At 35.0% G+C, this 23,154-nt stretch overlaps 1 protein-coding gene across 2 annotated transcripts in view; it reads right to left on the bottom strand.

The window, feature by feature from the left end:
* LOC148954909 (xaa-Pro aminopeptidase ApepP-like) overlaps positions 1–23,154 on the bottom strand; it is a 582,094-nt gene that overhangs the window by 501,758 nt on the left and 57,182 nt on the right. For both annotated transcript variants that reach the window (XM_089099137.1, XM_089099128.1), the window contains exon 8: positions 10,587–10,733. In XM_089099137.1, the coding sequence (XP_088955263.1) occupies positions 10,587–10,733 (147 nt within the window). The remainder of the gene's footprint in view (positions 1–10,586; positions 10,734–23,154) is intronic.

Raw genomic sequence — 23,154 nt, 5'->3', positions numbered from 1 at the left:
ATGAAAAGGGGAGTGGGTCAATAGTTTTATTTATTGAAAATTAGGATTGAAATGTTACACAGCTTAAAAACGAACTTGTTTTAAGATGCGGAAGGAATAAGTTGAAAACATATTTAAGGTCTTGTCAAGGTTTACAGAGCTTCTCTTTCAATACAGGCTTAGAGTGCTTCAAGTACGCGGTCATCGTGGCCGGGCATAAACCCGAGCAAGTGGGTGCTAGTAAGACATTGTTGGACGATTTGGCAGTTAATGGTGGCGGTAAGGGAGCAGAGTTTCCTCAGGTATATTTTAATTTTTTAAAGGGGCAATATCGGTGGATCTCTGATATAACTTGGAACTTGATCTATGAAATAAAATTTATGAAACAACATTTAGTTTCATCAGGGCTCTAGAACGATGTAGTGAAGAAACTGCAGGCGCATAGGGATAAAGACAAGCTTGTAAAGAAAAAGTGCGAGATCTGACAAAAGGACTTTTCCAAAGAAAAAGGCAGCGGAAGAAGAGACGACAGCAAAAAAAGAGACTCCAAGATGGTCTGCAGGATCACTAACGAGATAATCGGCAAGTGGCGAAAAACTGATGGCCATGTCAAGGACAAAAATGGAAGAATAGTCACAAAAGGGAAAGAGATAGAAGAAGTTTGGGCCAACCATTTCGAAAGTGTCTTAAACCGTCCAGAACCGATCAATTCCGCAAACATACCAGAGGCTCCTTTGTTTATTTTTTAAATTGGAACCGATCCTCCTACAGAAACTAAAATAATTTCAGCTTCAAAGAAGCTGAAGAACGGAAGAGCACCAGGAAGCGATAGAATTTCTGCTGAAATGCTACAAAGTCTGTTAGATCTTGTGTGAAAACCAGGAGTCTACTGTTAAGCACGATATAGGTCACCGAGGTTGTCCCAAAAGAATGGATGTGCAGTACCCTTCTGAAGCTATTCAAAAAAAGGTGATGTCATGCTGTGTGATAACTGGCAAGGAATCAGTTTACTCTCTATTCCGGGAAAGTTTCTTGCCCTCATAATTCTGCATCATATCCAGCCAGCAATCGACAAGCATTTAAGTGACGAACAACACGATTTCTACCCAAACCGCTCCTGTGCAGATCTCGTTTTTGCATTACGAATGATGTTAGAAGAGATAAACGAGCGGAGACAGAAGCTATACCTAATTTTCATACACTTTGAGAAAGCTTCCGATTCTGTCCATCGAGATACAGTCCGGAAAATTCTCAAATACATCAGTGTCCCAGACAAACTCGTAAGGCTAATTATGGCTCTATACAAGAGGACGAAGTGTTGGATACAGATGAGTGAAGGCAAATCTAGATATTTCAGGATCATCTCTGGAGTAAAGCAAGGATGTTTCCTCTCCACTTTTTCTTCATACTGGTCATAGACTAAATCCTCCGCGGATGCAAAAACTACGGAATCCCAATCAGAAACGAAAAGAGGATTGCAGATATAGGATTTGCAGACGACGTTAGTCTCCTCGAATCAGAAAAGCAGAAACTCCAACAGTTTTTGGATATTGGGAGAGAAAATGCACTACGGTTTAGCCTCAAGATAAATACATCAAAAACTAAAAGTATGGCTGTCACGGGAACCCCCCCCCCCAACATGAAGTGCGGCAACAAGGATGTAGAAAGGTTGTTCAGTTTAAATAACTGGGAAGCACAGTAGAGAATACAGAGGCAATACACAAAAAGATCCATCCTCGAATCGGACAGGCTAGTGGCTCGTTTACCAGGCTTAGGCAGATTTAGCGCTCAGAGACATTCACAACCCTATAAAAATTTCGAGTGTTCAACAGCAATGTCCTCCCAGTTATGCTGTATGGAATCGATTGCTGGAAATTAAATCAGCAGCAAGAGAAGAGACTCCAAGCCTTTGAGAACAATTATCTGCGAAGATTCCTCAACGTAAACTGGACACAGCACGTCTCAAACCAGAAAAGAAGTCTTATTCATGGGCAATCTCTAGTCATCGACATGATCAGGACCTGAAGATGGAAGTACTTGGGACATGTTGTACGAATGAAAGATGACCGAACACCGAAGAACACACTACTCCGAACATACAAGAGGGGCCTTCTCAATGCGAATACGTTCATACAAACCCATTTGGTAGACGTTACGGCAACAGCCAATTTGAGGGATGACTGGCGTCTCTTCTTTGATGCCCTGGGTGCCTGCTGAGACACAGGAGGATCTAAGGTAAGGGTAAAAGGGAAAACATCCTGCAATAATCAAGATGATCGATATTTTTGTGAGCATTTAAATATTGGGGTTTCAGTTTTGCAGTATGATACAAACTATGGAGAGGGGGAACTTAAAGACAGAAAGGGGGTAATGTATTCAGTAAGGGATCTGTCTATTGAATCGGTGAAACATGGGGTATAGCTTCTATACGAGCATAAAGAAAGAAAACCGAGCAAAACGGGGTTTTTAACAGACAAGAGGGGCCTTCTCAATGCGAATACGTTCATACAAACCCATTGGGTAGACGTTACGGCAACAGCCAATTTGAGGGATGACTGGCGTCTCTTCGTCGATGCCCTGGGTGCCTGCTGAGACACAGGAGGATCTAAGGTAAGGGTAAAAGGGAAAAAATCCTGCAATAATCAAGATGATAGATATTTTTGTGATCATTTAAATATTGGAGTTTCAGTTTTGCAGTATGATACAAAGTATGGAGAGGGGGAACTTAAAGATAGAAAGGGGGTAATGTATTCAGTAAGGGATCCGTCTATTGAATCGGTGAAACATGGGGTATGGCTTCTATACGAGCATAAAGAAAGAAAACCGAGCAAAACAGGGTTTTTAAAGGCCAAATGAAAATACTGAAAAAACACAAGAAAGCGAATATTTCGAGGGAACAAACGCCTCTCTTCTTCATCGCGAAACGAATAAATATAATAAATGCGATTGCCGAAGAACAAACCAACAAATAAAACGCGAAAAGTCAATGTGAATGTAAAAAAACTCATTTATTCTTAAATTACCTGATTTACCTGTTCAAAACAGACCTAAATCTTGGTATCTATAAATTTCAACAGATTCTCTGTAGTGCTGGACAATACCTTTGTCATGTAAAATTAAGCTAGCCTGATTAAACAAAATAGTATGGTCTGTGTCTTCAAAAATGGGCTCTGCAGCGGCAGAGTCAAATTTTCTCTTTTTTCCCGCTTTTTAGGTGTATTATTAATGCGGAAAATATTAAAATTCGAAAAAAAACATAAAATTTAAACTCTGCCGTTGCACAGCACATTTTTGAAAACCCAGACCATACTATTTTGTTTAATCAAGCTATCCTAATTTTGGATGACAAAGGTATTGTCCAGCACTACAGAGAAACTGTTGAAATTTATAAATACCAGCATTTAGGTCTAGCTTTGAACAGGGATTCGGGTGATTTAAGAGTAAATGAGTCACATTTCATGTTTCTCAAAAGAGAAGCCGATACTATAATAGTCCCAGATATAAACCTTGTAACAATTTCCTAATCACTTAATCAGACACGTCAACAACCCCTTAAGTCCCAAAGAGTGTCTGCGAGGAATGCAATTATTAAAGTCAGGAGTCATATGACATAGCTCTGAAACTCATTCAATGCTGTTTCGTTTTGGTTTGAGTGAATGAATGTTTTTCTTTTATTTCTCAGTTATTCGCTTAGTATCCGTCGATGGCGGTTCAATTTTGAATTTCTTTGCAAATCACGGATATTGGTGAATGACTCACTTTTATTGTTGTTAGGTATTTGGTTTTAATTCTTACAATTGTTTGGCTTTTATTGATTTTTATTCAACATATAATTTTATTTTTTTCATCGTTTTTTTCACATTCATATTGACTTTGGTAGAAGATGGTAGAATTTATCTTCGTAGAAGATGGGGGTATGCACCGGAAAGCTTAAAAACAAAAGCTTATTACCTACCTTCACCCGAAATAGAATAATGTTGTATGGTTTGGACAACGGTTTCAAGGTCATAAAGATTCATAGAACCCTTCAGTTTGATCAGAAGCCATTCATTAAGACGGCAGAAGCCATTCATTAAGACAAAGGGACACCTTTGTCAGTAAACGATCTGAGGCCCAAATGATGGTTGAAAAAGAAATCTTTAAACTCATTTTAAATAAAGCCTTCGGTAAGATGTGTGAGAGTGTGCGCAATAGGAGTCGCTCTGACGTTTTGACCGACCCAAAAGAATGTGCCCGAATCATTACAGATCCGAATTTCACATCGTTTGCGATCATAGACCCCAATATGGTCCTTTTACATAGAAAAAAGTGTAATTTTAAATAAAAATTGCCGCTGGCAGTGCTATATCAGACATTTCAAAAAAAATAATTTTGGAATTTTATTACAATGTGTATAACCTCCAATGGCCGGGAGGGTGGTAAAATGGTAAGTACATTAGCTCTCGAATTGACTACACCAACTGGGAAGAGATTTACCCAAAGCTAGTGAAGCCCAGGCCCCAAGTGAGTTTTCATTTTTAAAATCTGACATGGGGAGTGACTTGATATCCCACGGTGTACTTGCAGGTCCGTGCGGACGGTGTGAGAGTACTAACATATGGATATTACCTTACTTCAGATCTAGACGTATGTGTAGAGTAAAGACAGCGTCTCGGTCTAAAGAGAACTCAATAGTTGGTGGAAGAGGGGTCTGATCAGTCTTCAGCTCAGCAATGTATTTTTCTAGTGTTTTAAATATTTATATTTTTTTGCCCAAAGCGGAAGCGATGTTAAAAAAAAGTGCTTAATAGTATTTTATGAATTTACCATCATTGCCCCTTGCCACCGCAGCGGGCACTGCACCTTCCGGCTACCACAGTGGCCACCACATCATCCGGAGAAGATCCGGTCGCGTCCGGCCCTCCGGGTGGGACCCTTTTCTAAGTGTGTTTTAATTGTCCTAGTGTTTTTTAACGTCCATGTAAATATATTAGAGTGTCTATTCTATGTTAATATATATTTTATGTAAATTGATAGTGCATTTATTTATGTTAAAGAAACCATGTATTTATTTTTTGAAGATTTATTCAACAGATTGAGGTTAGGTTAGTTATATTTTGACTGCGAGAAGAGTATGTATCAACTTAAAACTCCATTCAGATCATTTCTTTACGGACCTTCAATGTCTGGCAAAACAACACTCTTAACAAAAATAATTCAAAATCGTAATGAAATGTTTATAGAAAATCCTACAAATATCTATTATTTCTACGGTGTGTGGCAAGAGACCTCTGATAAAATAATGACTATTGCAACTTACACAAAATTCATACGGGAACTTGACATGTTTAATATTATTGAGCCAAACTCGTGGTTGATTATTGAAGATTTGGCAGAATCATTTCAAGAATGGTCTCATGAGATGTCACAATTATTCACGGTCAATTCTTATGATGAAAAAATTTCTGTAACCGTTGTTCTCCATAATCTCTTTCATCAGAGTAAATGTATGAGAACGATTGCTTTGAATTTTCCTTACTACATTATCTATTGGGTTGATCGCGATTCAAGTACTCTTATAACTTTAAACAAGCGAATATATGCCAGTGAACCGTAATTTTTACTTACGGCATATAATCAAGCTACTAATAAACCTTATGGTTACATTCCATTGGATCTAAATCAAAACACACCTGAGGATTAACGCGTGGTCATGGATATTTCATATTCACTACCCTTGAATAGTAAAAAAGGTCACTAGTCGCCATTATGACACTGAAGAAACAACATGGAAGCAGAAATTTTTTTTCTGCCTTAGGTAATTCAAAACCGCGGCATAGGAAAGCTATACTCAAAAACGGCATTGACAATGAATTCATTAATCTCCTATCTGAGCTTTGTTTAAATTTAACTGAAGTCAATGTTCAACTGCCGGATGTAGTTAAGGAATGAACATAGCAAGATCGTTCACTTATACGTTTCCTGACTTGCAAAAAGAAAGGAAGAGATTTGCAAAAAGAAAGGAAGAGATGGTATTAGTGGTATCGGTGGCCAAGTGTTCTTTGTTTTAAGGATTTTGTTTTCTCTACCTCCCCCACGGACAAGCTTTGCTTTTTAGGGGAGGAAGTAATAATTTTTTGTTGATATGTTTTTTTTCAATAAATCTTTCTTTCAAAAAGAAAACGGCTTGTTCAAGCGGGTGGTAGTTCTTTTCATTAATACTGCCAATAGTCGTGGGACTTGTAAACACTATTCTCTAGATGGCTAAACCTTACAAATTTACGCCAATTGAACTCGCTATTTCACCAAAAGAGAACTTTGAAGATAATCTTGATAAATTATTAACAATAAGATAGTTGTGGATGACAAAAATTAATTTTTTTTCAAAATACCCTTCGACGTGTCAATAGGCATAAACCAAATCGTGAAAGACCACTGAAGTTAAATGTTATTGATCAACCTCGAAATTCATCACTCCAACACAATTGCCGCCACAACAGGAAGAGGAAGATTTACCTAAGGTTTCATCAAGTGTTTCAGACCTAATGCCTCAATTATATCATGAGCAAAGTAAAAGAATCTTAACCTATCTCGCTGAAAATCAACATGCACAAATTGATGACAAAAAGAGCGAAGCTCTAATCCATGGCAAGACTTACAGTTATATGATATTGTTACAAATCGAGCAACACTTTAATCATTTGACAGTCATTTGTCTAAACTTTTAAAGTCTTCAAACTTTCCAAAAGGTCTTATTGGGAATAAACATGTTTTAAAACGATTAAGAAAATCTGGAGGAATATCAAGAGATATATCGTTTTCGAGAAGCACACCAAGTGGGGGTAATGATTTAAAAGGCATGAAACGATAGCGGCTTCCCACCATATTTTGGATGCAAAAGAGTAGCAGATGCTTCACACCACGCTTACGTTCAAAATGTCTCAAGTTTTGAAACGTGTTTATGAAAACATTGATGAAGCGGGAAGCTTAGGTTTTCCCGCCACAGTTGCCCGAATCGCTAGAGTTTAAAAGAAGTTGGCGAAAGTGTATCTACAAAATGAACCCAGTTGCACTATTCATCGAAGTCATAGAGTTTGTGGTACTCATTATCGAGAAACAAAAGCCTTTTCCCCCTTGCATATAGTATAAGCAGATCTTTTGACTCTATACGAGATTCAAAGACGTCAAAATAACCCATACGAGTATTTTTTACTTGCAATTAGTGTTTTTAGTCGCTATGCATATGCCGTTCCATTGCGTACAAAGACAGGCGATGAAGTTGCTAGATCCCTTGAATCTATCTTCGAACAAGATTCTTATCAAACAGTTCGTGGTAACGAACTGTAAGTAAGGAGCGACCCGGCTCAATGGTAACCGAAACTCTAGAAAACGGGTTTTTGATACCAATAAATACATCAAAAGAATCAGATTTCAATGCTGATTTCAGATATATAACTTTCACCAAGTTGAGTGCTACCCACCAAAAGTTACGCGCCTGAGAAAATTTGGCTGATTTACGAAAAAAGGGGGAAAGACACCCTAAAAGTTCTAGAACCTTAATGAAAATCACACCATCATATTCAGCGTATCAGGGAACCCTACTGTAGATGTTTCTAGCTCCTACCTGCAAAAATGTGGAACTTTGTATTTTTTGCCAGAAGAGAAATGACGGATGCGTGTTTATTTGTTTTTTTGTTTTTTGTTTTTTTTTCCCAGGGTTAATCGTATAGATCCAATGGACCTAAAATATCGTAGAAGGACTCATTGGAACGAAGATTAAAAGTTCTAGTGTCCTTTTTAAGTGACCAAAAAAATGGAGGGCAACTACGCCCCCTCCCACGCTTATTTTTTCCCAAAGTCACCCGATAAAAATTTTGAGATAGCCATTTTGTTCAGCATGGTCAAAAATATGATAAATATGTCTTTTAGGATGACTTAATCCCCCGAAGTCCCCAGGGGGAGGGCTAAAAGTTATGAACTTTACCCAATGTTAACATATTAGTATTGCTTATTGGGAAGTATACAAAAGTTTTCAGGAGGGTTTGTTTCTGGTAGTGGGGGGTGGAAGGGTGGGTCGGGGGTTATGTTGGAGGATCTGTCCATGAAGGAAGTTTTCATGAGGGAAGGGAAATTGCCATGAAGGGGGCGCCGGACTTGCCAGCATTATTTATTGGTTATTGGGAAGTAAACAAACATTTTCAGGAAGGATTTTTTTCTGGAGGGGGGGCTAGAGGAGGGGGTTACTCTGGAGAATAGGTCCGTGGAGGATGTTTCTTTGTGGTAAGGTACATTTCTATGAAGGGGGCTCCGGATTCCAAGAATTATTTAAAAAACGATCAGAAATTAAATAAAAAAAAACAAGTTTTTTCAGCTGAAAGTAAGGAGCAGCATTAAAACTCAAAACGAACAGAAATTATTACGTATGTGAGGGGGTTCTCCCCCAAGTCAATACCTCGCTCTTTACGCTACAGTTTTTTTAGTGCTTTCAAAAGAGCTATCTATTCTAATTAAACGGCCTTTGTGATTCAGGGGTTTGTGAATAAATTTTTTTTTAACTTTTAACCTAAAGAGCGTGGTATTGACTAAGGGGAGTACCCCCTCAAATACGTAATAACGTATACGTAATAAAAAAAAAACAATAAAAAAACAAGTGATACGGCTCAATAGTAATCGAAACTTTTAAAAACGGAATTTTGATGTCAATAAATGTATCAAAAGAATGTGTTTATAATGGTGATTCTAAATATATAAATTTTATTAAGTTTAGTATTACTCATCAAAGGCTACGCGCCTGAGAAAATTTACCTGATTTTTTAAAGAGGGGGGAAACATCCCCTGCAAGTGAAAGAATTTTAATGAAAATCACACCGTCAGATTCAGCGTGTCAGAAAACCCTATTACATAGGTTTCAGGCTCATATCTGCAAAAATCTGCAACTTTGTATTTTTTGCCAGAAGAAAAATATACGAATATAGAAGTTAGTTACGTAAGTTAATTTGTAAAGACATGCATTTAGCAAAAGAAAAGTAAAATTTTTATGCAAATTTTGTTTACTTATTCAATGACGGTTAGCCATAATAAAAGCTGCATTAACTAAAAAACGATCAGAAATTAAATAAAAAAAAACAAGTTTTTTAAACTGAAAGTAAGGAGCGACATTAAAACTTAAAACAAACATAAATTATTCTGTATATTATAGGGGCTATCCCCTCCTCAACGTATCACTCTTTACGCTAAAGTATGACTCTTTGTCACAATTCCACTTTTTAAAACAATAGAGACTTCAGCGTAAAGAGCGAGGCGTTGAAGAGGGGACAGCCCCTTTCATATACGGAATAATTTCTGTTCGTTTTAAGTTTTAATGTCACTCCTTACTTTCAGTTTAAAAAACTTGTTTTTTTTTTATTTAATAGAAAAATTAAAACGGATCAGGGTAGTGAATTTGTTAATCCACACGCTAATAAGTTTTATTGAAAAATAATACAATACTCTATCAAAGACATTAACTACCCTGACATTAACTCGGCATTAACTGAACGATTAATAAGACGAACATGACTTTTAATCTCGAGATCTGTACATTGAAAAATATTGTTGCTTTTATTCAAGATTTAGATAAAATCATGTTGATTTATAATCAACGTCCGCATCAATCCAATCATCAATCAGTCCAATCATCATAGTCCTCTTGAAGTTCATCAAAGTAACAATACACCTGACATTTCTCTAAAACAATATTCAAATGAAAAGGTTGTGACGAAAAAATTTAATATTGATGATGCTGTTTGAATCAATCGAACAAGTAATATTTTTGAAAAGGAGGATTAATTGTGGTCAACTGAACTTTTTAAAGTGCCAAAAGTCTTAGAAACTGAACCTGTAACGTTTAAATTTTTAATCGTTTTTTCAAATCGGTTCGGGAAATTCCACCTACCCCTCCATGGAAAATTGGTTACAGCCCAGAAAAAACAACCCCCGGAAAATTGCCATGTGCTTCTTAATAAGAAACACTATATGGAAACTATGGGAAATTTCCATAACTTATAGCCCTTTTCCCAAAGACTGTGGGGGGAGGACATGTCGTCCCTTGAGGCATAGTTTTTGGACCTTTCAACTATGCTGAAACACATGGCTATCTGAAAATGTTAATTAAATGTCTTTGGGGAAAAAGGGGCGTGTATGGGGAGGCGGGCTAGATGCCCTACAGTCTTTTTGTTAACTTAAAAAGGAAACCAGAACTTTTAACCCACTAGTGTCTAACGTTTCCATCCAGATACGTCTTGTTTTAACATTTTTTTTGCCCAGAAGGTGGAAGATCAAAAAAGTTTTAAACTTTCCAAAATTTGAGGAAGCCAAACAGGCTTCCTCAGATTTTCTGTTCCTTGAAATAGAATAAAAGTGAATTTCTAAGATTTTATGAAATCTAGCTAAAAGTCAGTTTTGGGGAACCAACAGTTAGTAAATCTTACTCTGTTCCGTTTCATATCTTAACTTAAGATTTAGACTTTCTTTGTAAGATTTCTTATTAAACAATTTTTATCTATTATATTGTCTTTATTTTTCAACTTTCTTAATCTTTTCAGTATAATAAATAAACCAAAATGATAATATAACACATAAGAAAATACCTCTTTCTCCAGTTTTGCCAGAAAATCACAAAGAGCTACTGCATCCTTAATGTGTGCTCTTTTCATTCCCTCAACTTCTGTTGGATTCTTTCTGGCTTTCAAATACACTAGAGGAGAAACTAATAACAAAATCTTAGATTCAGGAATCTAAAACAAAAATAGATAACCCTTTAAAAGTAACATAAGGTTGAAGGATGGATATTTTGAAAAGGAGTAAATTTAAAAGAATTAAAAGAGTAGAATATCAGCATGTAAAAACAGCATAAACATCACTTTACAGTTATGTTTCATAGTCAGTACAATGAAGATGCTTAAGTAATGAGCAATATAGCTTCCTTGTTGTTGTTTTTTTCCTTTTTTAGTCGAAAAGAGTGCGGAGGAAGCTCATACGATGGAAACTTAAAGTTTTAGCAACCTTTTTAAGAGTCAAAAGTGACACACTATGTGCATCGAGGCTCAAGAAATGGCATGTCTGTATTATCTCAGGACCGGCTAAGAGTGTTAACTTCAAACTTTCCGGGAATGTTGAGGGGGTATTGAACTAAACTGGAAGATACTATATTCACTTATGTCGGCAAAGTATCATATCTACAATGACTCAGAAATGGCATACGGTATTGAGTTGAAAATTCCAGGGAATGTTAGGGGGTGTTGAATCAAATCAAAAGACGCTATGTGCATCCAGGTTGTCAAAATGGTGCATCTGAAGTGTTTTCGGAACAGCTAACGGCATTAAGTTGAAACAATCAAGGGGTATTAACGGAGTTAATTAACTAAATCAAAAGGAAAAATGTTCAGCCAGGTTGTCAAAATGGCGTATCTGCAATATATCAGGAACGGCTAAGAGCCACTGCATTCTCAGTAGGTTCTCTTTTGCATTCTCTAGGTTTCTGTTAAATTCTTTTTGGCTTTCAAATACGCTATTAACAAACTATTAACCCTAAAACTAAATCTTAGTTTAAGGAACCTTGAACAAAGAGTAAATAAACTTTCAAAAATAAAAAGGGGGAATATGCATGATCCTGGTTGCCCGATTAGCTAGACACTTTTGAAGATCAATCTTTAGGCCAAAAAAATCACATGTTTTTTTTTGAAGTGGGACTGAAGGTGGGGGTAAATTGGTGAACAAACTCTTTGTTTCTAATTAGTATGTTAAGTGAACTTAAACAGATTGTTAGCTAGGCTAAGATTACCTAGTTTTCTAAAAGTGTATTCTAGAAACAACACATGCAGCTGAATAAATCAAAAGATTTTATATTCATCTGCTTTTTTACATTGTTTACAATATTTTGGGGTTGTCTTAAGGAATTGAGCTGAAAATTTTTGGAAGGCCGAGTGGAATTATAATTTTTACTTTGAGAAGGATATCGGCAAAATTCACCGCAAACAGGAACAGGGCTAATGTATCCTAAGCCTTCTAAAGGCCAGAGCGTCATTTACATTTTACTTAAAATAATTTTTATTTTGACTGCTTTGTTTGCATTGGTCGTAACATCAACAGCAACACAGACATAAAAAATAGATCAAATAAACGACATATATCAAGGCTAATCGACTTTTAAACTAATTGTGGTGCTTATTGTCCCCTTCCCTTTGGAAAATATTAAGCAGATAGCAACTCGTTGAGAACCGTGTGTATTTTCAACAGTTTAGTTTTTACTTGACAAAACCACAACAACAGCAGCAAAATAAAAGAAACAAAGTCACCATAATAATCAGTATTCCTGGAAATTTTAGAAAAATAGTTTATGAAATCGCAGATGGTGTCTTAGGGAGGTATGTTAGAAACAAAGCTAGAAATATTAGTGAAAATATTTTGAGTTTAGCAGAGATGGGGAAGGGCTGGCACAATGAATATATGAATGTGTGATCATATGAAATAAGAGGAATGTAAGGAAAGTGGAGAAATCCTTAAAATATGAACTAACTAGATGTGAAGTAGAGGCAATTGATTAAATTGCTGAAGATCTGGAAACTGCAGCCAGACAGCATAATAAAAATGCTGGCATGTTAAAAAATTGAGAAATAACAGTCAACCTGGAACTGTCCCGGTTAAAGAAAGGAACAGTAGTAACGTGAATATTTTGAAAATGTACTAAATTGGGACAAATTACAAGAAAAGATAGAAAAAAATGGAAAATCTGTAACACTTTGGAAATGAAAGAAGATTTATTTTTGTGACGATAAATAGGTCACATTACTAAAAGGATTAAGAAATAAAAAGATCCAGGTGCTGATAGTGTGGTAACTATTTCTTTTTTTTTAATATGGTGGCTGTGAAGTCAGAGGTAAATTACCGAGAATTACGAATATGGTATTAAAAAAAAGGGAAGTACCTAGCAATTTTTTGAAAACTTTCATTAAACACTTCTATAAAAATAAACAATAACAATTTTTTTCAACTGAAAGTAAGGAGCAACATTAAAATTCAGAACGAACATAAATTATTATGTATATGAGGGGGCTTTCCCCCTCCTCAACACCCCGCTCTTCACACTAAAAATTATTAGCACTTAAAAAAAACTTCTTATTGTTCTAATTAAACGACCATTGTGTTTCAGGAGTCGTTCTTAAAGGATTGGTAAAAAATTCAAACCTTAGCGTGAAGAGCGAGATGTTGAGGAGGGGAAGCCCCCCCCCCGAATATACGTAATAAATTCTGTCAAGTTTTAATGTTGCTCCTTACTTTCAGTTGAAAAAACGTGTTTGTTTTATTAAATTGTTGATCGTTTTTTAAATAAAGCTAGGAAATATGGCTCAGCCTCCATGGAAAACCCCCTCCTCACGGAAATGTCCTCTAGACAATTACATCCCGGTGACAATTTACGCCGGGCAATTACCCTTAACCTATATACTCGTAAAATTGAGTCGGCAAAGAGAAAGCAAGATATATAAAAAGAATTTCTTATAGGAATTCTGGCCAATTCCCCCAGTGTAAAATTTCCCTTGAAAAGTTCACCGGCTTGAAACTTCCCTCCCCATGGAAAATTCCCACCGGAGAAAATCTCCCCATCAGAAAAGTTGCCCCTCCCCACCCAATGTATGCATACTTACAAATAACAAATACTATAAGCAAACAATGGATAAATTTTATAAATTAAAAACCTTTCCCCAGCGGCTTTGGGAGGTCATGTTATCTCCAAAGCCATAATTATTGGGGATTTTAACTATGCTGAACAAAATGGTTATCCCAAAATTTTAATCGGACGGTTTTTGGAAAAAACAGAGGTGAGAGGAGGCCTAATTAGTACAAGGGGAGGTGCTACTCCCATTGCTCACCCCTGCTGCCATCTACAATTTAGTCTAACTCTGTCAGTACACCAAATATGGGCATAGAGTCATTAGGGAGAACACGTGGTTAATGGGGTCAATGACCTAAATTGATTGCGTAATCAAAGTGTGTCAACAACAACAACATCGACCTTGACATTCGCTGAGAGCGTGCACTTACAACAACAACAACATCGACCTTAGAACACCTGTGCCGTCAACCTCAATTCACCTAACGTGAATCAATAATTCCCCTTAGAAACAACAAATTAATTTCCCCTTTCATGACAGATCAATCAACAATGACATCATTTGTCAGACTTTAAAAATTTTTGCCTAGAAACGATTCTCCAGGAATAGATCCAAGTCATTAATGTCTTTGACTCGGAAACAACTCTTTTGGTCGAACTCCAAAGGATATTAATAGCCAAAGGCCATGGAAACAATTCTCCAATAAACATCTTAGCGATGAATTGTTTTAGCGCGGGAATCAGGTTTCTTATTAATTTGAAATGCATTAGCGCAGAGATGCCAAAAACAAAAGGAACACGCTGACTTACGTTTAGGGATTATTTGGGCGAAACTGTTTTAGACAGGTTATGGAACTATTTCGGCGAAAGAGTTAGAGACATTTTAAAAGATGATTTTGAAGAGATTTTAGAAGAGAATTTAATGGTGAAACTCTGTGGTCGTTATAATACACAAGTTTCATTTGAACAGTGTTGTGAGGTCCTCTAACCCAACCCCAAAGGGTTCCTATCCTCCTACCCCAATCCCGAAGGAAGCCCCCGGTCCTCAAAGGCCCCCCAAGCTCCCAAAGGACCACCGGCGCCCCCAAAGGCCCACCCAGACCCCCAAAGGATATCCCCGGGCCCCCCAAAGGCCCATCGAGCTCCCAAAGGACCAACGGGGTCCCAAAGGCCCTCCACCGGTCCCCAAATGTTCCCCAGCCCCCCCACTGTCCCTCCGGATCCCCAAAGGCCCTCCCTGTGCCCCAAAGGCCCACCCAGTGCCCCAAAGGCCCTCCCCCGGCCCCCAAAGGTCCCCCCGGCCAGAGAAGTGCCGCCGGGATGCGCCGTGGGTCACGAAAGCGCCGCAGGATGTGCCGCAGGGATGCGCCGCGGGTCAGGAAAGCGGCGCAGGGGATGCGCCGCAGGGAGGCACCGCAGGAAAGCGCTGCAGGATGCGCCGCAGGGATGCGCCAAAAAAAAGTAAACTAAAAAGTAAAAATTTCGAAATGTTATCCCCCAAACGCCCTCCTCAAACCCCCAAAGGCCCTCCCCTGGTCCGCAAAGGTCCCCCGGGCTCCCAAAGGGCCAACCGGCCCTCAAAGACCCCCCCCCCGTGCCCCCAAAGATCCACCCCAGGTCCCCAAAGGTCCACAGGGCTCCCAAAAGACCACCCAATCCTCAGGGGCCCCGGATCCCCAAACGCCCTCCCTGGTCCCCCCAAAGAGCCCCCTCGCCATTGTTTTAATACTTTTTTATGGCTTTATGATATCTTTTCTGAACAAGTTCCATTCATAATGTCATTCCTAAACCCATTTTCCAACCTCAAAGAGTCCCCTCCCCAATTCGTAAATACTTTCTTGAATTTTTTAACATGGTATTTTTTTAACTTTTTTACGTATCTTAAAATGACATGAAATATGCTTACGGCTCTACCAATCGTACTCTGTGCTTGTTCATGGACACGTCGTGGCTTTCCCACTGGTACTCTATGGCAGGTTATCGACACTACCTAGTTTATTGCATGCATTAAATCAGTATTTTTTACGCAGTGGAAGGATAAACACACAATTCATATATGTAAAAAAGTGAGGATGAATTATTCGACTAACGTATGTGAACATGAAAAAATCATTGTCGTATTGAATGCTGACAAGGAGAAATACCTGAACTATGAAACGAGTGCAAGAGGTAACACTATTGGAAATGTATGCATGCGTTGTCATGACAGCGATAAGTTAGATTTCTTTGGAGTACCCAAGAATTTCAATCGTGTAAACGGTGGATATGCAAGAGTATCATTACCAGAGAAATTAGTGCTAAAAGAGAATGCAAACTTAAAAATAATTGTCGATGATCGGGGACAACTCCTTGCTAGGGTTTCTGGTAACACATTACCTTTTGATAAATCCTATCATCATCTTTCCGGTATTAGCATTTTAAAGAGAACAAGAAGGAGAAGACAGGCATACTCCTGCAATAATGTCATTAATCATATCTTGTCAATATGCCTAAACTGCCATCTATGTAAAAATAATGTGACAGTAGACAGTGAAATCACAGGCAGAATAAAAAGGACATTGGCAGACAATATCATCAACGAATATAAAGATGAATTGACGGAAAGTGAAGCGCAAGTGTACTAATAATGTGTAATAATGTATTTAACGTATTTTTATATTAATATTCTCCATCTCATTATTTCATTAACAATATTTTATGCGTTATTTTGTTAAATTTTCATTATTTTAGGGTATGCTAGAACGTCAAACGTTAAGAATATCTATTGAAAAGATCAGAGATGAAAGAAAAAGAATTTTTAGAGATAAAGATAATACTAGCAGGCTCAATTTTTCATATAAGATAGAAAAGTTCAATATCTCTTCTGAATTTTACCAAAAAACACAATTCACTTCTAATTTCACCAGAGAAAATAAAAAGCTTCCACTTCAGTTTTAAGTTCACCGAGACATAAAAAATTTAAAGCTTACTTCTAAATTTTTCTGTAGAAGATAGGAAAAGTTATGCTATGATTATGATTATTTTCCATGGAGATAAAAAGTTTCACTTTAATTCTAAATTTTCTTAAATTCAATTCCGACCTTTCTCAAAGAGTCAAATTTAAAGTTCTGTTCCAAATATTTTCCCGGAAGACGAAAAGTTCAACTTAGATTCTGAAATTTTCTCAATGAAAATGAAATAAGCTATTGATCATTTCTATTTTCCCAAAATAATAAAAAAATTTTCACCTTCAGTTCAGATTTTTCTCAAACAGATGAAAAAATTTAAAATACTGTTCCAAATTTTTCATAGAAGATTGAAAAGCTCAAGTTCTCTTCTGAATTTTATCAATGAAAATGAAATAAGTTACTGATCAATTCTAATTTCACCAGAGAAAATAAAAAGCTTCCACATCAGTTTTAAGTTCACCAAGACATAAAAAATTTTAAGTTCAATTCTAAATTTTTGTAGAAGATAGGAAAAGTTATCCGATGATTGTGATTATTTTCCATGAAGATAAAAATTTTCACTTTAATTCTAAATTATCTTCAATTCAGTTCCGTTCTTTCTCGAAGAGTCAAATTTAAAGTTCTGTTCTAAATATTTTCCTGGGAGAAGAAAAGTTCAACTTCGATTCTGAATTTTCTCAATGAAAATGAAATAAGTTATTGATCATTTCTATTTTCCCAGAATAAATATAAAAATTTTTACTTCAGTTCAGATTTTTCTCAAACAGATGAAAAAATTTAAAATACTGTTCCAAATTTTTCATAGAAGTTAAAAAAGTTCAAGTTCTCTTCAGAATTTTACCAAAGAACACAATTCAATTCTAATTTCACCAGAGAAAACAAAAATCTTCCTCGTCAGTTCATTATTTCACAAAGACATAAAGAAATTTAAAGTTCAATTCTAAATTGTTCGGTGGAAGATAGGAAAAGTTATACTATGATTTGTAATTATTTTCCATGAAGATGAAAAGTTTCAGTTTAATTCTAATTTTCTTAAATCATGAAATGACATAAAATATGCTTACGGCTCTACCAATCGTATTCTGTGCTTGTTCATGGACACGACGCGGCTTTCCCACTGGTACTCTATGGCAGGTTATCGACACTACCTAGTTTATTGCATGCATTAAATCAGTATTTTTTACGCAGTGGAAGGATAAACACACAATTCTTATCTGTAAAAAAGTGAGGATGAATTATTCGACGAACGAATGTGCACATGATAAAATCATTGTCGTATTGAATGCTGACAAGGAGAAATACCTGAACTATGAAACGAGTGCAAGCGGTAACACTATTGGAAATGTATGCTTGTGTTGTCATGACAGCGAGAAGTTAGATTTCTTTGGACTATCGAAATCATTCAAAATTGCTCAAGGTGGATATGCGAGAGTGAGAGCACCAGAGATGATAATGCTAAAGGAGAATGCCAACTTAAAAATAATTGTCGATGATCGGGGACAACTCCTTGCTTACAGTTCTGGTATCACGATACCTATTGATAGATCCTATTCCCATCGTTCTGGTATTACTATTCAAATGAAAGCAAAGAAGAAAAGAAAGGCCTACTGCTGCACTAGTGTAATAAATCATATCATGTCTACCTGCCAGAACTGCCATCTATGTAAAAATAATGTGAGAATAGACAGTGAAATCACAGGCAGGATAAAAAGGACATTAGCAGACAATATCATCAATGAATATAAAGATGAATTGACGGAAAGTGAAGCGCAAGTGTACTAATAATGTGTAATAATGTATTTAACTTATTTTTATATTAATATTCTACATCTCATTATTTCATTAAAAATATTTTATGCGTTATTTTGTTAAGTGTTCATTATTTTAGGGTATGCTAGAACGTCAAACGCTCAGAATATCTATTAAAAGGTCAGAGATGAAAGAAAAAGAATTTTTAGAGATAAAGATACTACTAGCAGGCTCAATGTTTCATAGAAGATAGAAAAGTTCAAGATCTCTTCTGAATTTTACCAATGAACACAATTAAATTCAAATTCCATTAGATATAACAAAAATCTTCCACTTTAGGTCATTATTTCCCAAAGAAATAAAAAAATTTAAAGTTCAATTCTAAATTTGTCTGCAGAAGATGGGACAAGTTCTGCTATGAGTGTGATTATTTTCAATGGAGATAAAAAGTTTAACTTTAATTCTAAATTTTTCTTAAATTCATTTCCGACCTTTCTCAAAGAGTCAAATTTAAAGTTCTGTTCCAAATATTTTCCCGGAAGAAGAAAAGTTCAACTTCGATTCTGAATTTTACTAAGGAACACAATTCAATTCTAATTTCACCAGAGAAAATAAAAATCTTCCACTTAAGTTCTTTATTTCACAATGACATAAAGAAATTTAAAGTTCAATTCTAAATTTTTCGGTGGAAGATAGAAAAAGCAATACCATACTTGTGAATCTTTTCCCAGAAAATAAAAATTTCTAGTTCAATTTAAAATTTTCTCAACGAAGTCAAGGAAAGTTCAAGTTCTCTTCTGAATTTTCTCAATGAAAAAGAAATAAGTTATTGATCATTTCCATTCGCACAAAATAATATAAAAATTTCCACTTCAGTTCAGATTTTTCTCAAAGAGATGAAAAAATTTAAAGTTCTGTTCCAAATATTTTCCCGGGAGAAGAAAAGTTCAACTTCGATTCTAAATTTTCTCAATGAAAATGAAATAAGTTATTGATCAATTCTATTTCCAAAAACAATATAAAAATTTTCCACTTCAGTTCAGATTTTTCTCAAACAGATGAAAAAATTTAAAATACTATTCCAAATTTTTCATAGAAGTTAAAAAAGTTCAAGTTCTCTTCTTAATTTTACCAAAGAACACAATTCAATTCTAATTTCACCAGAGAAAATAAAAAGCTTCCGCGTCAGTTTTAAGTTCACCAAGACGTAAAAATTTTTAAGTTCACTTCTAAATTTTTCGATAGAAGATAGGAAAAGTTATCATATGATTATGATTATTTTTCATGAAGATAAAAAGTTACACTTTAATTCTAAATTTTATTAAATTCAATTCCGACCTTTCTCAAAGAGATCAAAAAATTTGAAGTTCTGTTCTAAATATTTTCCAGGGAGAAGAAAAGTTTAACTTCAATTCTGAATTTTCTCAATGAAAATGAAATAGGTTTTTGATCATTTCTATTTTCCCAAAATAAATATAAAAATTTTCCACTTCAGTTCAGATTTTTCTCAAAGAGATGAAGAAATACAAAATACTGTTCCAAATTTTTCATAGAAGTTAAAAAAGTTCAATTTCTCTTCAGAATTTTACCAAAGAACACAATTCAATTCTAATTTCACCAGAGAAAACAAAATCTTCCACTTCAGTTCTTTATATCACAATGACATAAAGAAATTTAAAGTTCAATTCTAAATTTTTCGGTGAGAGATAGAAAAATTAATACCATACTTCTGAATATTTTCAAAGAAGATAAATACCATACATGTGAATATTTTCCCGGAAGATAAAAAGTTCTAGTTCAATTTAAAATTTTCTCAACGAAGTGAAGAAAAGTTCAAGTTCTCTTCTGAATTTTCTTAAAGAAGTGAAAAAAGTTAGCTCAATTCTGAATTTTACCAATGAAAATGAAAAGCTTCCACTTCAGTTCTTTATTTCACAAAGACATAAAGAAATTTAAAGTTCAATTCTAAATTTTTCGGTGAGAGATAGAAAAATTAATACCATACTTGTGAATATTTTCAAAGAAGATAAATACCATACATGTGAATATTTTCCTGGAAGATAAAAAGTTCTAGTTCAATTTAAAATTTTCACAACGAAGTGAAGAAAAGTTCAAGTTCTCTTCTGAATTTTCTTAAAGAAGTGAAAAAAGTTAGCTCAATTCTGAATTTTACCAATGAAAATGAAAAGCTCCCACTTCAGTTCTTAATTTCTCAAAGACATAGAACAATCAAAGTTCTCTTCTAATTTTTCCAAGAAAATAAAAAGGTTCCATTTCAGTTCAGGTTTTTTCTCAAAGAGATGAAAAATTTAAAGTTCTATTCTAATTTTAAATTAAATTTTAGCTCCTTTGTCTTATGGATTTACCCCTCAAATTTCTAAATTAGAAAATGAGGGACTCGTTCTATTATTAAAGACAATCGTTCAAACTCGTTCATCTACCTCCAAAACAATAAGTTAGGTTGGGTATAAATAAATATTAATAAATAAATAGAAACATTTCTACATGTTTAAGTTAGGTTAGGTTAACTTATCATGAGAGATCATGATAATTTAACCTAACCTTTCCCGGCGAGTATGGTTAGGTTAGGTTAGGTTCGATTAAGTGAGGTTAGATTAGGTTAGGTTAGCCCACATACGCTTCACTTAGGTTAGCTTAGGTTAGGTCAGAGACAGGCAAAACGTTAGGTGTATGATTAGGTTAGGTTAGGTTAAGTTAGGTTAGGTTAGGTTAGGTTAGGCTAGGTTAGCCTATGTACGCGCGCGTACGTAGGCTAACCTAGCCTAACCTAACTAACCTAACCTAACTTAATCTGGCCTAACCTAATCATATACCTAACGTTTTGCCTGTCTCTCACCTAACCTAAGCTAACCTAAGTGACGTGTACGTGGGCTAACCTAACCTAATCTAACCTAACTTAATCTAGCCTAACCTAACCCTACTCGCCGGGAAAGGTTAGGTTAACTTATCATGAGCACTCATGACAAGTTAAAAAAACCTAACTTAAAAATTTAGAAATGTTTATATTTATTTATTAATATTTATTTATAACCAACCTAACCTATTGTTTTGGAGGTTAGATGAACGAGTTTGAACGATTGTCTTTAATAATAGAACGAGTCCCTCATTTTCTAATTTAGAAATTTGAGGGTAAATCCATAAGACAAAGGAGCTAAAATTTAATTTAAAATTAGAATAGAACTTTAAATTTTTCATCTCTTTGAGAAAAAACCTGAACTGAAATGGAACCTTTTATTTTCTTGGAAAAATTAGAAGAGAACTTTGATTGTTCTATGTCTTTGAGAAATTAAGAACTGAAGTGGGAGCTTTTCATTTTCATTGGTAAAATTCAGAATTGAGCTAACTTTTTCACTTCTTTAAGAAAATTCAGAAGAGAACTTGAACTTTTCTTCACTTCGTTGTGAAAATTTAAAATTGAACTAGAACTTTTTATCTTCCGGGAAAATATTCACATGTATGGTATTTATCTTCTGTGAAAGTATTCACAAGTATGGTATTAATTTTTCTATCTCTCACCGAAAAATTTAGAATTGAACTTTAAATTTCTTTATGTCTTTGTGAAATAAAGAACTGAAGTGGAAGCTTTTCATTTTCATTGGTAAAATTCAGAATTGAGCTAACTTTTTCACTTCTTTAAGAAAATTCAGAAGAGAACTTGAACTTTTCTTCACTTCGTTGTGAAAATTTTAAATTGAACTAGAACTTTTATCTTCCGGGAAAATATTCACATGTATGGTATTTATCTTCTGTGAAAATATTCAGAAGTATGGTATTAATTTTTCTATCTCTCACCGAAAAATTTAGAATTGAACTTTAAATTTCTTTATGTCTTTGTGAAATAAAGAACTGAAGTGGGAGATTTTGTTTTCTCTGGTGAAATTAGAATTGAATTGTGTTCTTTGGTAAAATTCTGAAGAGAACTTGAACTTTTTTAACTTCTAAGAAAAATTTGGAACAGTATTTTGTATTTCTTCATCTCTTTGAGAAAAATCTGAACTGAAGTGGAAAATTTTTATATTTATTTTGGGAAAATAGAAATGATCAAAAACTTATTTCATTTTCATTGAGAAAATTCAGAATTGAACTTGAACTTTTCTTCTCCCGGGAAAATATTTAGAACAGAACTTCAAATTTTTTCATCTCTTTGAGAAAGGTCGGAATTGAATTTAATAAAATTTAGAATTAAAGTGAAACTTTTTATCTTCATGGAAAATAATCACAATCATAGGATAACTTTTCCTATCTTCTATGGAAAAATTTAGAAGTGAACTTAAAATTTTTTATGTCTTGGTGAACTTAAAACTGACGCGGAAGATTTTTATTTTCTCTGGTGAAATTAGAATTGAATTTTGTTCTTTGGTAAAATTCAGAAGAGAACTTGAACTTTTTTAACTTCTATGAAAAATTTGGAACAGTATTTTAAATTTTTTCATCTGTTTGAGAAAAATCTGAACTGAAGTGAAAAATTTTTATATTGTTTTGGGAAAATAGAAATGATCAAAAACTCATTTCATTTTCATTGAGAAAATTTAGAATCGAAGTTGAACTTTTCTTCTCTCGGGAAAATATTTGGAATAGAACTTTAAATTTTTTCATATCTTTGAGAAAAATCTGAACTGAAGTGGAAATTTTTATATTATTTTGTGCGAATATAGATGATCAATAACTTATTTCTTTTTCATTGAGAAAATTCAGAAGAGAACTTAAACTTTCCTTGACTTCGTTGAAAAAATTTAAATCGAAGGAGAAATTTTTATCGTCTGGGAAAAGATTCACAAGTATGGTATTACTTTTTCTATCTTCCACCGAAAAATTTAAAATTGAAGTTTA

Source organism: Artemia sp. Qi Xiang Cuo, chromosome 2 (assembly GCF_049724085.1).
Source record: "Artemia sp. Qi Xiang Cuo chromosome 2, ASM4972408v1, whole genome shotgun sequence".
Taxonomy (NCBI): domain Eukaryota; kingdom Metazoa; phylum Arthropoda; class Branchiopoda; order Anostraca; family Artemiidae; genus Artemia; species Artemia sp. Qi Xiang Cuo.
This window is presented reverse-complemented; position numbering and strand designations above follow the sequence as displayed.